Raw genomic sequence first — 18,024 nt, 5'->3', positions numbered from 1 at the left:
TCTGTTTGCTTTGATCTGTATGAGTGTTTTGCCTGTACATATGTTTGTGCCTAGTACCCAAGGAGGCCAAAAGAGGGTGCCAGAACCCCTGGAATTAGAGTTACAGGTAGCCGTGAGAAGCCTGTGGTGACCAGAACCAAACCCACGTCCTCTAAAATCAGCAAGTGTGGTTAACCGCCAAGCCATCTCTCCAGGCCCCCAAACTCTCAATGGTCCATCCAGAGTGTCTCAATAATACCACGCTGGGGACAAGTCATCGATAAGTGTCCCCCAAGGGCAGCAACATCAAAACTAGCATCTCCTCAGCCTCTCCTTTGTAAGAATGTTTTGTGGTCACACAGAACTTTGCTAATGTCAAAGCTGAGGGTAGGTGCCTGGTGGTGGGGACAAACTTGACTGAATCAGGCAGGGCCGTGAAGACTTCTCCAACAACAGGACTGGAATGAGTTAGGACCTGGAGCTGTGACTTAGGGTTTTCTCTTTCTTATCTGCCTATGGAACCCCAGTCCCAGGAACTATGTGGGAGGTGAGGGCTGGTTAGGGCCGAGGATATTATCAGTGGTTGGCATTGTGGGCAGATGAGCTTCACCTCAGCCCACGGTGCCAATGAGGTGCTGGCGAGCCACAGCCAAGCTGTGGTTTCAGACCCAAGCCAACCAAGGGTGTGGCAATGCTGTCTGGGTGCATCCTGAAACAGTGACTCACTAGTGAGCACCTCTACATATCCTGAGCCCATCTCCTCTTGGGTGTGGCCCCAGCCAGCCAGGACCTGTCTCCTAAACACACAGGGGCAGACGCTTCAACTCCACACAAACAAGTGGTTAGAAACACCCAGCTCCTTGGTGTTCACCTCTTGTCTATGCAATCCTGCCTGACTGGGGGGTTCCCACTGTGTCAGTTCTGACTCACCAGGGGGCTGGGTGGCAGAGAAACAGGTTGCCTGCCCATCTCTCCTGCCATCACAAGGTCTAGGAACAACTTGGGAAGTTGGACATCTTTGTGACCCTTACCTGTGGGACCAGCCAAATAGTCCTCATTTCCTGCCTGCTGTCCCTACACCTGCTTGAGCAGGGTGACCTGGTCTCATCAAGAGGAAGGGTCAGCAAGGATCACTAGGTGTAAGGGTTGCTCTAGCTGGGTAGCCAACAGGATTGTGCTGGCTTTGTAGACAAGGCCAGCTGCTGGGACTCTGTCCTGCTTTATCAGTAATGTCCAGCACTATTCTGTCGAGGAGGATCCTCTCTCTAACTGAGCACACTGCAAGCTTGTGCTTGAGACATTACAGTCCCTCTGTTTGCCCAAGATATCTTCATCCTGATATGTCTTCATCCAGGGTCTTCATCCCGATGTGTCGTGCTAGGGGAAGACCAATTGCTGTAACACGTAATTCCTGAGCTTTGGTTTCTACTCAAACCAGCGTGGCATTTTCAGTCCTGTGTAACTTGGTACTTGGGCACCTCTAACCTTTGGCTCAGCCACCCTCCAGAACCTTAGCATCCTCTCTGCAAAGAGGGAGTAGAAAATGCCTGCCTGTTTCTTAAAAGCACTACCCAGACATGACACATGGCATTCTGCCCACACCCCTCGGTGAGGACTAGTGGTCACCCCTAGTGGTCATGTGAACAGATCCCATGAAGGACATCTTTGGCTTCTCCTGAGAAGTTCACACCTCAGAGGAGATGGCTGTAGCCTCTGGTGCAGCAGCTCTCAACCTTCCTAATGCTGCAGCACTTTAATATACCTCATCATTTGTGGTGACCCCCTACCATAAAATTATTCTCATTGCCACCAAATAAATGTAATCTTGCAACTGTTATAAATCATAATGTAAATATCTATGTTTTCTGATGGTCTTAGGCAACCCCTGAGAAAGGGTCATTCAATCCCCAAAGGGGTCATGCCCCACAGATTGAGAATGGTGGGTAGCCACATATCACATCTGGGTCTTTGTATATAACTGTGCCTCTCTATTCATCCTCTCCTTCCCTCCTCCCCTCCTCCCCCCAACCTCCCCTCCCCTTCCTCCTCCTCTGTCCATGCCTTTGAACATCAATCACACAGGTCATCATGGAGCACATCTCCCCAGTGGAGTCCCCAGATGGGCACAGTTGCCTGAAGGAGTCCTTTACGCCACGATCACCTTGGGTACTGCTTGTCTCTGAGTTGGGGTGCCAGTGGTTTCTTGCTTGTTACCTGTTCTGAGATGGGTGCATGCCCTCGGAGGCCGCTACCTTCTTCCTGTCCCTATGGCTGGTCCTGCACGTACATTGTCATATACTTTCCTGCCTGTGGGACCTGGAACCATGGGACAGGATCGGCTGCCATCCATTCCTCCTCTCTCCACACCCCTGCAAGCCAGCAATCTGTTTTAAGGAAATTCAACATAGGGGTTCTTAAGGATAAACACAGCAGTTTATATATTTGCCCTAAAAATTCCCAAGCTACTCCTGGTATTAGGATTAACTATTATGTCTCAGCTAGCTTCTGGCAACCTCATACAACCAGAGTTCCTTAGGAAACATGCAGGGACGTCTCAGAAGCACACACTGGGCACTAGGGACAGAGTCAGAGCATTCATACCTTGCTTTGCAGCCTCTCTTGGCTCAGTTTCTTCTTGTTCTCTAAGGAAGAGCCACAGTGGAGCTGGCCACTCTCCTCATTCTTCATTATAGCTGCTACAGTACTGACAGCTCGGGAAACTTAGCCTAAGCACCTGCCTAGCCACCAGAGTTCCTTTTGGCCTCATGGTCTATCTATATGCTTACTCACTGTTCCACCCCCTTGCCCTCTTCTTTTAGAGAGTTAACTAAGTTGCAAATTAGTTTTCAGGGCTTTAATTGATTGTGGGTATAAGAATACTTCCAAGTAGATACAATCATATTGACTTAGCCAGCCCCTGCTGCTGGCTACCAAATAACACTCCAATGGCTATGTTAATTTGTATATCGTTTCTTCTCCCTATGTTAAATCTTTACTTGTTTATTTTGGTGCTGGGATCTTGCCTAGGGTCTTCTGCGGGTTAGGCAGGAGCTCAATCTTTTCTTTTAATTTTTACACTTCTTTGAGACTAGGGGTAGATTGCCGGGAGACATGTTCATACCACAACACATTGGAGGTCCACCTCAGGCCTGGAAGCAAATGCCCTTACCCAGTGGGACACCTTGCTGGTCCTGTCTTCATCATTTGAAAGTTAGTTTCCTTGGATAACCTTCCAGGATTGGGATTACTGGATAAGAATTTAGCCATGATTTGTGACTCTTGAAACAACAGGCTGCCTGGCCCCTTTCTGAGAGGCTTGTGTGAGTTTCCTGTATTACAGCTACATAGGACCTTAGGATCCTCCTCTGGAAAGTGTCATTATTTTCTCTCTCTTTGTACTTTATATATCTATACCAAATATGTATTATGAATGGTGTATCCATTTGTTTTATATGTATTTGGTAAGGCAGGAAGATGAGTGCTATCATACTACTCTTAAAGAAAACTGGTGTGAAAATACTTAAGAATTGCTATTAACAATATTGAAACAAAGTAAATACATTTTGTTTGGCACCATGGCTAAAATAATGACCAAGGTAGCCCCATTCCACTTTCCTGTATTCTAATTCAATTGTAACTCTGTTTAACTACTCTGTTTGCAGCAACCCAAACTAAAAATATAAAACACACACCCACAAATTCATCTCTTGAAATGAATCATGGGATGGTAGGGGCTATTGTTCAGTCTGTCTCAGGGAAAGACCAGGAACAACTACATGGAGGGCTCAGGGAAGCAGCAACTGGGCATATTTTTCTAAGTAGAGGAGAGTGTCCAACAATAGGGGAACATTGAGCTTTGTCCATTGGGAATTCAGGCAGAATATCAAGATCACTAGATCTAGATAGGCGATGCCATTGGAATCCAGAATCACCTTTTTTTTTTTCTCATAATACATTGTAAAGGATGACTAGATGGATGTGTTGATGTATAGATATTGGGTACATGAGTGGGCAGATGCATGGGTCCATGGATGCATGGGTCAGTGGATGTCTGCATGCACACATGGATGGATGCATGGGTCAGTGGATGTCTGCATGCACACATGGATGGATGCATGGGTCAGTGAATATATGCATACACACATGGATGGATGCATGGGTAGAAAGTAGACTGAGTTTTTAGCATGATTTTTATTGGCCTTAAACACAGCGATGAGGCTGGAGAAGAGGACCACACTTGCAGGACAGTAGGGATATGAACGAGACATGACAGAAGATGAAGTGTGCATTCAATCCCTCACAATTTGTACTGTGCTGAGCTGAGGGAGTCTTTAAGATATCGTGTAAAGCTGCCGCTGGCCCGTAGTAGGAGAAGCTGTGAGATAAAGCCCAGGGATGTTTCAAGGAGGGGAGGGGTCTGTAGCCTGGGGAACGAGTAGATTTGTTAAGGACTTTGACAAGGACCCAGGACATTGTTTTGTTATTCGTCTTCCTTTTGAGACAGGGTCTTACTGTATAGACCAAGATGGCCTGGAACTCACAGAGATCCACCTGCCTCTGCTTCCCCATTGCTGAGATTAAATCTATACACTGCCATGTCCTAAACAAAAAAAGCAGCCGCTTTCAGGAAGACTGCCGTGGTTTATGTGGCCCTCTTTTTTTTCTTCCCCCTGAAGAGTCAGACCCCTCCTAGACCTAGGGCAGATGTAGACCAGGTCTGGAAGCTGGCATTTCCATTGGCCGAGGAGCCAGAGGCCCACAGGGCAAGGCTACAGCTCATCTGCAGGGTGGTTGCAGCTCACTGGGGTCATCTGGAGTCTATGAAGACAGTTTGGGCAGGGGAATGTGCTCTGTGGTCCGAGTCAGTGTCTGGAAAGTTTCTTCAAGAGGGATGGGGATGTAAAGCTATTGAGCTGTTTCAGGGATGGGAGGGCACGGGAGGCGGCAGCCTGGGGCTTCTAGCTGCTCTGCCTGCTGCCTTCTTCATGCTGCTTGTGTGCAGATTGTCCTGCCCAGCTGGGCCCTGACTGACTGGGTGGATCTTCCTTGCAGAGGATGGAGAGGCTGTGAGCAGCTCCTATGAGTCCTACGACGAGGAGGAGAGCAGCAAAGGCAAGACAGCCCCCTACCAGTGGCCCTCGCCTGAGGCCAGCATTGAGCTGATGCGTGACGCCCGCATCTGTGCCTTCCTGTGGCGCAAGAAGTGGCTAGGCCAGTGGGCCAAGCAGCTCTGTGTGATCAGGGACACCAGGCTTTTGGTCAGTCCTCATCTTCTTCATTAGGGGTTGGGGGTTGGAGTGGGAGAGGGAAGTTGCTCCCTGGGAGGACATTTTTGATATTAGGAGAGTTTAACATTTCCCCAGCTTAAGATAATGCTCAAACTTTTGCATGCGTAGATGGATGTATTTTGTCTGGATCAGGAAGATACACTCTCATAGCAGGAAGGTTTCTATCCCCCACCCTATCCCTTTCATCCTGCCTGTTTTTAGGTGGAGACAGGGTGAGGCAGGGTCTGTCCACGCAGCCCAGACAGGCTTTGAACTTGTAACCCTCTTGCCTCAGTATCTCCAGTGCTGACATCACAGACGTGCCAACACATGGTCTCTGTGTCTTTCTTTTCCTGAGAGCTACATTCCCAGTGGCTTCCTCAGCTCAACTCCAGTGCCAGTTCTGGCTACTGCTTTGGTCTGAGCACGCTGAGAACTATTGGAATTGTCCCAAGAATTACAAAACTTAGAGCCACCTATTCTGAGTCAAAACCTACAGAGGAACCAGAGACTGGATTCTGACAATAGCTCCACTTCCCGATATTTTAAATTAAAATTCACAGTTTTCAATGAGGTGTGGTTGGTCAGCTGCTCCAGAGTATAGGGCAAGATGATTTGTCTCAGAGCTGTAGGCCAGGCTGGGCATCATAGCAGGACTTTATCTCAAAAACAGAACAAAAATTGACAGCTTTATGCCCTGGCCTAAAGTCTCATGTATTAGGTCTTTATAAACATCTTTCCTCTGGTCACAATATGTCCACCTCAGTCCAGATGTTGTTTTTGGGTGAGCTTGCCCTGCTGTTCATTTCACAACAAGAGATGGAAGGGCGATACCTCTTTTCTGATAGAGGACTTTGGTCCCTCCCTTTGAGTTCTATTGTCTGGTAAGACAGACCATAGCTTGGCTTTCCAACCCAGTGGATCTTCTTCTGGGAAGGCTAAGGCATGCAGAGAGGTAGAGAAATATAACAAACATGTGTCCTGCTATGGAGAAGTGAATTCTGTCTACAGGAGACAGAGAGGCACACGCCACTTACTCAGGTAACACATTCTGAGAAAGTGCCCTTAGGTGATGCCGTAGTTAGTGTCATAGTTTGTTCTTACACAAGCTAAGACAACCATGTCATTAAGGGATATAATCTTAGGAAGCCACTGTATATCATGGCAATCCATCATCGACCAGAACATCACTAAGTGGCACATGGTTGTATTCGAGGAGCCCCCTTCTCTGTCTGAGTCCAGAGCAATATAGAACTATTTGAATGATGCAAGTCCTGGAACATCCCTGGCAAAGTCAGAGACAAAGAGCTTGAAGGAGAAAGGGGGGGGGCATAGAGAGAGACAGAGAGACAGAGAGAGAGAGACAGAGAGAGACAGAGAGAGACAGAGACAGAGAGACAGAGAGACAGAGAGACAGAGACAGAGTCAGGCTGAGACTGATGAAGATTGAAGCCCCGGGCGTGCTTAGAGTATCCAGCCTTATGATTCAGAGATAAGATCAGGCTCATGCAGGAGAGGGGGCATTTCAGTACCCAAGGGCCTCTCCTTTGCAGAATCTACCCTTGTACCCTGTCAAAGTAGCATCCTCTCTCTTCTAGTGCTACAAATCGTCCAAAGACCACAGTCCTCAGCTGGATGTGAACCTGCTGGGCAGCAGTGTCGTGCACAAGGAGAAACAAGTGCGGAAGAAAGAGCACAAGCTCAAGATCATGCCAATGAACGCCGACGTGATCGTGCTGGGCCTGCAGAGCAAGGACCAGGCTGAGCAGTGGCTTCGGGTAAGCAGGCTGGGCCGGACTGTCAGGTGCCAAGCCACTTCCTCCAGTGCTCAAGGGAAGGGCTCCCAGCTTCTTAAGGACCCCACAGGTGCCCGGGGCTTCTAGCACTCTGGGTATTGGCAATTGGTGTCATCGACCAGACACCACACTCTGCTGTTCTGTCTGATTTCGTGGAAGCCAGGCCTGTGCTGTATGTAGTTGAAATCTCTTTGCCATCTTCTTCTGAAGGGGTATCACATTCTTCCGTGATAAAGCTGATATCCGCTGCACCTGTGAAGTGCTTGTGAGAACATGGACTTTGGGCGTCGAGCAGATTCAACCCTGGGTATAGCTGGGCAGTGTTGACGAGCCTGTTTTATGAGACTGGAGATTAAGGCCCAGAGGACAGAGGACCTGGCAAATAGATTTAGGACTGTCTCCATGGCACTGGTCCCTGCCACTTGAGATGCAACTGAGCACCTCTGCTACTATGTAGTCTAGCTGTGATGAGGAAGACCTGGAGGGGCTCCTTGCCTAATTCAAGATGTAAAGCACCACAGGTCAAGAAAGTATACTGTCTGAAGCAAGAAAAGACTCTGTTCAGCAAGGCCTCAAAGCCTCCTCTGTGATCCCAGGGAGAGCCAGAGCCACTCTCTCCCTCCTCCCCACCACTGCTCAACCATCGTGCCTACGATAGCTGTCTGTGACATTGTGCCTGCCACCCCCCCACCCTGGCTAAGCCTAACCATACTCATGAGCCTGTCAGAGAAGAGCCTGAAGGGTCCCCTTAAGACATGACTGGAAATGAGGGGTACTGTCCACCCCATATGCTGAATACCCCAGATCTGAAGTCGACAGGCTGTTTCTGTGAAGCCACTAAATGTTTTGAAAAGTTCGGCCAAGTCAGTCTCCTAGGAGGGCCTGAGCAGCACTTCAGCTCTTTCTGAAGAATTTTCAGATGGCTTATAGACTATCATATAGGACAGAAGGGTTCATTGTCCAGACAGATGTGCAGTTTGGAGGGTTCCTGATCGATATTTGACTGTGAAAAGTCAAGCCTGGCATGCATGCATGTATATAGGTATGCATATGTATGTATGTATGTATGATGTGTGTATATACATGTATGCATATATGTTATATGTGTGCACATGCATATGTATATATCATGCGTGTATATATGTGTATATATGAGCATGTATACTTACGTATATACAATGTGTATGTGTATGTGTATGCATGCATATGTGTAATACATGTATATATGTATATATGTATGCACATATATATACAATTTCATACACATATATATGATGTGATCTTAACTTAGTTTTTTTAATGCATGCAAAGTGCTAAGCACCAGGCCCAGTGCATGCCAACTATAGGACACTTAGGCAGCACTGAGGCCCACAGAATGCAAAGGGCTGGTCTGGGCCTGCAGCATTGCTGGGACCCAGGGCTGAGCTGCTAGTTGAGCTCCTTTCTCTTGCTTGGCTTCCTCTCCCTTTTGGTTCCTGATATCTCTGCCCGTCCTCATGCTAAGTTCATACAGGGACTCACAGGAGTGTACATGTGCACACATGTTTACATACATGTGCCTGTATGCAGAGATGCACATGCTTATTGCTCCTATTTCTAGTTCCCACAACCATTCTGTCTGCTCAGACCCACCTACTCTTCTCCAGACCCTCATCCTCTCTCCCTGGCACCACAACTCTTGCTGGAGGTTCCAAAGACAAGAGTGCTATTCAGCAGACACCAGATCTGTGTCTAAGCTGCACAGAGGAGCCTTTTCCCCCCTGGTCAGATGAATGTAGAGGTAGCCCTGACTCAGAGAAGCTGCTCACCCCTGTAGCAGGGTTGGTCAGCTCCCTCCCCAAACAGGACCCCCATGTGTCTAAGCCAGTAAGAACAGGAATGAAGGCACCTGTCCTGAACAGGATTCTCCACACCGAGTCTTCACAGTCAGAGTTATAGTGACTGAGGATAGACTGAGGTCACACAGCTAGGCTTCAGATTTCCAGGGCCCGCCTCCTTCCTTCTAAGAAACGTTGCACATTCTTCATGAATCTGCGTCCCTAGCTGTGGGCAGGCTGGGAAGTGAGAAATACCTTGCTTCCCCTTCCTCAGAGCCATTCTTCCTGTTGTTCTTTATGTGCTCTGATTTCAAAGTTATTTCCACACACTGTTTCAGATAGAGAGTGAAAATGGGTATGTGAGTACACACACATACATGCGTGTACACACAGACAGACAGACACACACACACACACACACATCTATCTGATCTATCTGTCTTCCCTCACTCTTTTCCTCCTCTGGGAATCCTCCAGGTGGCCCTGGGCTCAGAAGAGAGTTGTGTAGCTGCTTAGTGAGGTCAGAGCCATCCTTGACCTGAGTGTCCACAGGCTAAGCACCAAATTCCAGTAAAACAGGTCCTTTCTATGAACAGTGAGATGGCCTATGGCTGGCGGCAGGTGGACAGCAAGTGAGTAGAGTTTGCAGCAGATCAAGCCTGCTTCCAAATGGTGTGGAGACTTCACAGTCCTGGGAAGTCAGGCAAGCATCCAGCAAGTATATGCTCACCACAGGACTTCATCCTTGCCCTCAAGGTGGCAGAACGGTGGCTCAAGGAACCCAGGGATGGCTGCTCTGTCATCTGTGGGCCTTGATGTAGAGGCCCCTACATACCCCCAAATTAGGGGGTTCCTGCAGGGAAGCAGAGAAATGGGCAACTGTGTCCTCGGAACACTCGCAGGCAGTGACTAGGGTACAGGCATTTCTGTCCTCAGAGGTCCCCTCTGCTGTGAGGCTGGGCAGCAAGGCTGTGCAAGGACCTGGCCTAGACTCACAGTGTTTCTTCGGTCCAGGTCATCCAGGAGGTGAGTGGCCTGCCTTCTGAAGGAGCCTCGGAGGGAAACCAGTACACACCAGATGCCCAGCGCCTGAACTGTCAGAAAGTAAGGCTCCCACTGCCCAGAGGGAGGGTCCAGTTCTGTACCTTCTTGGTAAAAATGGAAAGTATAAAATTGAAAGCCTCGTTCTTGTACCGCAGCCCAATTAATAAGAAACACACAACACTTGGGTAGCTAGGAAGTGAGCTTGGCAGGAAAATGGATGGAAGGCTCACAGACCTAACTGTTGTCTTGCTTAGGGGGGAAATGTTATTGAAACAAAACTCACTTTGCCCTGTGTTCTTTTTCATCTATAAACCTTCAGAGCACTGCAGTAGGGAGGGATTTCAAAAGACATTTGCATACAGTGTTTCACTTTCACATACATTGTATCGCTCCTAGTGATTCTGCTGGTCCCCTCCACTTTCCCCTTCCCTGCTACTTGTCACATACAAATTACTTTATGTATCTGTGTAAAACTGGGGAATCCATGCAGGGTTTGTCTTTATGAGTCTGACTTATGTTCTCCATGTGACAGCCACCAATCTTCCTGCATATGACATGATTTTGTTCTCTCTTCATGGCTGGATAAAACTCTATTGCGTTTGTACACCACAGTTTCTTCAGTCATCTGTTGATGGAGCCTAGGCCGATCTTGTGTCTCAGCCATACTCTGTATTCTTACGTAGAGTGAATTACTCTGTTTTCTTACACTGGAGATGTATTTTGCAAGGCTCCAGGAGTCCCCAGCCTCTAGGTGGAGCAATCCTGATGCCCATCTCCACTGATGGCTCCAGGGATCTTCCTGACCCAGAACTATGGGGGAGCTTTAGTTTTTAAGAATCTAGGATGCTGGACCTAGTATTGTCACCCATGGGTCACCCTTCCTAATTCCCAAATGTCAGCAGGCAGGAAGCCTGGAGCCTGGGCATGTGCACAGCAGGAACAGGGGCATGGTGTCTCATCTAGTGTCTCCAGCACTGACAAAGCAGAAGGAAGGACTCATAGAATGCTTAAGCAAGAAGGAGGGGAGGAGGGGAGCTCTTCTATTCTCTAGAAGGCTAAAGGCCGAGTGGCAACCCCCTCAGCCCAGCCACAGGTACTGAGGAGAGGTGATATCTTCAGGGTCTTGCCCATTGTTCAGCTGCCCACAGGAAGGAGATTGAGCTCCCGACCCACTGGGTGAGGACGAGGGTCCCTCCTGCAGGTGCAGCCTTCCATCAACCAGGGGCCCACTGTCACATCAGCTCCAACAGCCATTTGGAGCACTTGAAAGCAGGCTGGTAGGGGAGATACTCGGAGGATGGGGGAATGTGAATCTCAGGAGGGAGAGTGATGGTAGGTACCCCAGAGTCCCCTAAAAGAGAGCTTGGTTCTGACCGGTAGAGGTTTGCTTGGGTTTAGTTTTCCAGGTAACCACCCCAGCAGGCGATCCCTGTCTGTTTCTTTGTTGTCTGCAGCCAGACATAGCTGAGAAGTACATGTCAGCGTCGGAGTACGGGATCACCACTGATGGCCATCCTGAGATCCCAGAGACCAGAGACGGTAACCAGGCTATGGCCCTACACCTCATGATCGAGAGAACAATGCTATCCCAGGGTGTGAGACATGGCTGTCTGGCTCAACCCTAACTGTTTGGGGCGGGGGGAGGGTGGAGAGGTGACTCCAACATCACTTCCAACAGAGCAAAGAGAGAGAGAGGGCCAAACCAAAGTTGAGTTTTGCCACAGGCTGGGGAGGAAAGCATCCTTTCCTGGTCCTGTTTCAAATCTCTTTGCGGCCACATGGTTTATGAAGATTCCCAGTGTTCACCTACACTGAGATGCCTGTGTATCCCCATGAGTGTATGACTTTGGGAATAGCTAGCTGACTTGCTGACTTGACTTGCTGACTTGGCCTGCCAATTCTCATGTGGAGGAAGATATATATATATATATATATATATATATATATATATATATATATATATATATATATATGTGTGTGTGTGTGTGTGTGTGTGTGTGTGTGTGTGTGTGTGTGTGTGTGGTGTGTGTGTGCCTGTGCACCTGTACATGCATGTGTACCACCTATAGATGTATGTGCACCTATACACGTGTGCATACCTGTACATGCATGTGCACCACCTGTACATGCATGTGCACCACCTGTACATGCATATGCACCTATATATGTGCATACCCATACATGCATGTGCACCTATACAAGTGTGTGCACATGAGTGCAGGTGGGGGAGGTGAGTCTACATGTGGGTAGTGTCCAACATTGACAGCTTTCTCTCTCATCTTGACAGTCAAGAAGAAATGTTCTGCTGGCCTCAAGCTGAGCAACCTTATGAACCTGGGCAGGAAGAAATCTACCTCACTGGAGCCCCCAGACAGATCCCTCGAGACATCCAGTAAGACCAAAAGCGACCACCAGGACCCTGGGCTGCTTCTTCACTCTGTTGGAGTGTCGAGCCCTAGGAAAGGCAGAGAGTCCTGTGGGTGAAGAGCACACAGAATTAGGGTTTGGGTTTGTCCCTGGTGTGGTTTGTTCTTGTGGTATGCTTTACCAGGTTCTACCCTGTCACAGTGTTGGGCCCATTGAGGAAGCGAGGGATAAGCGGTTGGTGTCAGTGTTCTCTTGAGCACAGTTTCCTCTGTGGTGTGGGCAGACAGTGTTCGAAGAGGTGGGTGGACGGCACAGCTCTGCACCTGAATACACGTGGAACCATCCTCATGGTTATTAGGATTCGGGGCATGGAGAACCTTTCTTACTCCATGACCAGAGGTGGCTTCATGGCCCTGGCCTTGGAGAGCAGATGGGAACTGAATAGGTACATGTGTTAGGGCTGGAGAAAAATCTCTGAGGCAGGGACAGGTGAGAACCAGGTAGGGGACAATAGGGCAGCAGGTTCTGAGGGTGGGTGTGGGTGCGGGTAGATTCTCGCAGGTCATCTCTCCTCTCACTCATACTTGAAGGAACCAAAGTCAAGAGCGAGACAGGCCCAGAAAATATCTTGGTATGAAGCGTCTTAATTCCAAGGCTGAAATTCCTGGCTGCGGTCCTCCCTGAGCCACGCCTGCTCACCTCTGGGATGTTTGCTCAATCCCACTCCCGGGCTCTCTCCTGAGCCTCTGGTTCTCCTGTTGCTCGAGGCAGGCAGGGTAGAAGACAAGGTTTTCCTTGGGAGCTTTCTGCTTCCCAGGCTGGGGAGTGGCCTATTTCTGCCTGTCACTGCAGCCACAGGAAGCACAGTATAAGACCTGGGAGTGAGTTCCCAGTGCACACTGGGATGTGACTGGGTTATTTATGGAACTATTTGATCTTTGTGTGGAGTCTCTCCTTACTGAGGCTGTGACAGCAAGAACACAGGCACTTGGGGGCTTGGCTCTCACTTCATCTCATCTAAGTTTCTCTTGTCTCTGGGTTGTGATAGGCACAGTAGCATCTGTTTGGAGTTTGGCTTATCTCTTGACCCTTGACTTGATGTCTTTTCAATGGGGTGCAGAGGTGTTTGTGAGCCCTACTATCCACCCTGAGAGCAGCTCTGTATGGGGCTGACCAGCTCTGCATGGGCTGTCTACCCTGCTCTACTGTCCACTTACCTGGCTAGGGCTCAGAGATGCTGCCAATCACTTCGAATGGAGCAGACCTACTTCATAAGTCCGTGTATCTGAGAAGGCTAGGCTTGGAGGGGAGACAACCCATTGTGAATGGTTGTGCAGAAAGCCTAGGGGCCAGGGTTTGCTCATCTTTGTTGCCTGGGGACAAGGCTGCATTGGTGTACGGCAGCAGTTCGATAAACCGGGAGAAGCTGAACACATACATGTAACCATCCGTGAGTGAGGAAGAATGTACCCTGGCTATACCCTGGGGCTGTAGCTTCTGGGTGCTACAGGGGGAAATGGGGTCCCCAGTCAAAAGGCTAAAAGCTCCAGACCTAGGTCCTGGAGAGGCACATGTGTCCAGCAGAGGAGGTCAGCACTGAAGCAGAGATTTGCAGTAGTCCTAGATGTTCTACCAGAAGGTAGACCGAGTCAGGCATGGGCGCACCTGCTCAGGAGGAAAGAGGAGGGTTGGACACTGTGGGCTACGTCTGGACAAAGTATCAGGAAGTGGAGAAAACCGAGGCAGCAGGTCTGACTCTAAAGACAGGAGATTTGACTTGAAACTAGAAGTAGGGTTGCCTGCTGGAACAGAGACCTGGAGGCGAGGTCTGGTAGAGAATGTGTGTATCCTGTGCAAATACTCACCAATCCCGGGCTAATGGAGGGCTAAGCCCACTTTCCTCAGGCCATACTTTTGCCAAGAACTGGGATAGCTGTCCCACCCTGCCCCAGAGCGCCAGGAAGAAAATAACGTACTCTGAGATTGACAGATGTCACCTCTGCGATGACATATGACAGGTTCCAAAATGGGTGACACCCAAAGAGACCCAGTGGTAGTGTATCCCCTTGACCCTGAAGAGTGTCCCTTGCTAGAGGAATTGTCCTCTTAGATGCATCTCACCTGTGGCCTCCTCCTCCTCCTGTCTGCATGACCTTCTACAGGCTACCTGAACGTGCTGGTGAACAGTCAGTGGAAGTCACGCTGGTGCTTTGTTAGAGACAGCCACCTGCACTTTTACCAGGACCGGAACCGGGGCAAGATGGCCCAGCAGCCCCTCAGCCTGGTGGGTTGTGATGTGCTTCCGGATCCCAGCCCTGACCACCTGTACTCCTTCCGTATCCTCCACAATGGCGAGGAGTTGGCCAAGCTTGAGGTACTGATGTGGAGCAAGAAGGAAGAGGACAGCAGGGGGTTGGAGGGGACAGTCTCAGCTATCAAGTGAAGTACTAGGGACCATGATCCCACTGGAAGAGGACCAGAGTAATGTAAATGTTACATTTACCTCCATCATCTTCAGTCATGTAAACAACTACGTCCATTCTGTTCGGACCTCGGCTTTGTTACAGGGGTGGGACCACAGGCTTCTTCCAATACAGGACAGTATAGGGAGTACTTTTTTTTTTTAAGCTCCCATGGTGCCAGAGCAAAGTTTGAACCTCAAAGGGGTGCTATTCACTTTGCATGCTACCAGCCATAAGAACCCAGAGGTCCTGTTGACAGAAATGAGGGCTGTCAGAATTTATCTGAGATCAGAGCTTGCTCTGTGATACAATTACATTTCGGCCTCTCCCTGCCCTTGGTTTCATGCACTGTTAAAGTTATAAAAACAAGAGATGACATAATACAAACTTGCAAGGAGCCTCACAGGCGGGGCCGAGGTCCTACAACACAAGTAAGCACTTGCCCATTAACTCTGTCCACTTAGGTCTTGATCCATGGGTCTTCCAAGTCTGCTTCAATGCTGCCCCCTGGTGGCTGAAACGTCCGTATCAACGGTGGGGCCTCACAGAGACTGGTTCACCCATTCATTTGCCCATTGGTCAGCATCTACTCCTTGGATGAGAGAGAAAACCAGTGCCTGTCCTCACAGCACTTATTTTCTAGTTTCGTGGTGTGGTGACATTTGGTTACTTACACAATTAGTTCTTTAGTTATAGTTTCAGGGAAGGACTAGGGCACTGTGAAGGTAACCCCGACTACCAGGAAGCTGCTGCACTTGCCCAGTGTAAGGGTGGTGGCCTAGAAGATGTCTTTGGAAATCAATGGGGAAAAGAAATCTGTCTTCTTCTTGCAACTCTGAAAAAAATTCCTGACAGAAAATAATTTGGAGGAGAAACTGCCTTGGCCTGCACCATTTGAAGGGATACAATCTATCCTAGAGAGGAAGGCAAGGCAACACAGTTTTGAGGCAGCTGGTCACATTGTATCCACAGTCAGGAAACAGATGAATGCAGGCCTCAGCCTGCGAGCTCCTTCCCACTCAGTGCAGGACCCTGGTCCGTGGGATTGTGCTACCCACACTCAGGCTGTTCTTCTTCTCTTCATTTAAATCTATATGGACGCCTTTAATCCCAGCACTCAGGAGGCAGAGGCAGGAGGATCTCTATGAGTTCGAGGACAGCCTGGTCTACAGAGTAAGTTCCAGGACAGTCAGTACTACACAGCGAAACCTTGTCTCGAAAAAAATAAACAAAAAAACAAAACAAAACAAAACCAAAACATGTCCAGAGGTGTGTCTCTTAGGTACTTCCAAATCCAGTCAATTAGAAACTGAGGATGAATGTTGTACCAACCAAAAGTCATGTTCGGTTTGTAACTGCATCTTCAGAAGGATGGCAGGACTGAGCGACATGGGGCCAGAGGGGTACTTAGTTTTGCTCATGAAAATAAGCCACGAAGACAATAGAAATGTTCGGTGTCTGCAGTTGATTGGGATGTACTATCTCCCTAGAAGGAAACATCAGATTTGCTGGGACCCAGTTAGTAAATTAGGACTTCTAGCTCCCGTATTAGGTCTTTCGGATTCCTCAGCTCTATTGATATCATAAAAATAAATCCAACTGTGGATATTTCTTAGGAAGTGCCTCAGCAGTCTCACATGCGTGGGTTAAGACGGGAAAGGGATAATTACTGTCCATGGAAGAGTCAACCTACAACGAACAGTTATTCAGTAACCAACACTTTTAGCACCTCCTAATCGATAACTCCTGATAATCCAAGGTTTTTACCTTGAGAACATAGTGACCAGCTTCTGGAAATTCATGTCTACAGTGGTGAATGATGTTCCCACCAATGTCTAGAGTGTTACTGACGTGTCATTATGGTGACATGAGAAGCTGTCCCTAAGGTACCAGGGTGTCACTGCTAGAAAATGCTATTTAGGTTCGCTTGGGGACACAGTGTGCTGATAAAACTGAGGGTGGCCTGCACAGGTCTCAGGCTTGATGACAGGGACAGGAGTGAGCTGTCCTGGCCTAGGGGGAGGCACTGGCCAGGATAGAACTCCTTTCTTATGACTCTGTATGTCCTTCTAGGCCAAGTCATCAGAGGAGATGGGTCACTGGCTAGGCCTCCTGCTCTCAGAGTCCGGCTCCAAGACAGACCCGGAAGAGCTCACCTATGACTATGTGGATGCTGAAAGGGTTTCCTGCATTGTCAGTGCAGCCAAAACCTCTCTCTTGTAAGTAAGAAGAGGCCTTCCCTCACTTGTCTTTTAATCCAGTCTTGCTTCTAGATCTGGTGATAGTAGGGCAGCATGCCCCCCGGGAACACAGGGTCAGTCGAGTCCTGCTTGGTCCTGCAGTAGGGAGGTGCAAAGCAGAGGCCCCAGAAGCTGTATGGCCCCGGCCTCAGGGAGACCCAGGGAAGAGCTAGCCCCAGGGTTTGTTACAATTAGATGCTCTCTAGCTCCCAAGCACAGAGTAGGTGCCTTTCCTGATTTCCCCTTGCCCGACTCCTCACTGGGTCTCCAGTGCACTCTGGGATATGCAGGGAGAGGTAGGCACTGTCACTTTATAGATGAGCAGACAGGCTCGGGAGGGAGTGTTTTGGACAAGGAGGTGCTGCCAGTCAGAAGCCAGCTTGGCACCTGAAACAGGGCCTGTTTCCTAATGTACACAATGGGGGTGCATCATCTCTGAGGTGCCCCAGAGGCACTGTGGGGGTGAAATGTCCTGGGACCCTGTTACTGGTGCTATAATGAAGGGGAAGATCCCTTGGAAGATGACTGGAGGAGTTCGAGGAGGGACTTGGCATAGGGAAGCTTGTTTTCTCTGGAGGGGAAATCTAGACCCAAGAGTTCTGAACAAAGGAAACAAGATGGCCTTGGCTGGGGGGAAATGGGCATTTATCTCAGGTCTGTGTAGCCTGGGGCTTTGATTCTGCACTCTTTGAGGCTGGTGGGTTTCTACAGGGACCCATATATGTCTTCCAGACTGATGCAGAGGAAGTTCTCGGAGCCCAACACATACATTGATGGCCTGCCCAGCCGGGACTGCCAGGAAGAGCTGTATGATGATGTGGAGATGTCAGAGCTGATGGCGGCGGTAAGCACGTGGATGGGGCACCGGCTGACCAGCCCTTCTCCTGCCAGACCTCTATCAAGAGGTTCAGACTGTCCCCAAGACAAGCAGTTCCCAGTCACCTACAGGATCGTCTTTTGTGCGAGGGGTCGTGTGTGACTTGGTTGTCTGCTCTGATCTTCAGTGCTGGGCATGGAGGGTAGCCTGAGGTGGGAGTACTGACACATTAGCC

General features: G+C 49.1%; 1 protein-coding gene across 21 annotated transcripts in view; it reads left to right on the top strand.

Annotated features, from left to right (window-relative positions):
• Positions 1-18,024, top strand: part of Afap1l2 (actin filament associated protein 1-like 2) — a 97,747-nt gene that overhangs the window by 75,116 nt on the left and 4,607 nt on the right. For 3 of the 21 annotated variants that reach the window (XM_087649976.1, XM_087650226.1, XM_087649768.1), the window contains 9 exons: positions 2,062-2,145; positions 5,032-5,237; positions 6,845-7,024; positions 9,874-9,963; positions 11,358-11,442; positions 12,191-12,295; positions 14,433-14,644; positions 16,806-16,951; positions 17,705-17,816. In XM_087649976.1, the coding sequence (XP_087506102.1) occupies positions 2,062-2,145; positions 5,032-5,237; positions 6,845-7,024; positions 9,874-9,963; positions 11,358-11,442; positions 12,191-12,295; positions 14,433-14,644; positions 16,806-16,951; positions 17,705-17,816 (1,220 nt within the window). 21 annotated transcript variants of the gene reach the window in all.

This window comes from Rattus norvegicus, chromosome 1 (genome assembly GCF_021556685.1).
Source record: "Rattus norvegicus strain SHRSP/BbbUtx chromosome 1, alternate assembly SHRSP_T2T, whole genome shotgun sequence".
Taxonomy (NCBI): Eukaryota; Metazoa; Chordata; class Mammalia; order Rodentia; family Muridae; genus Rattus; species Rattus norvegicus.
Note: the sequence above shows the minus strand (reverse complement) of the source record. Positions and strands in the feature narration are given on the sequence as shown.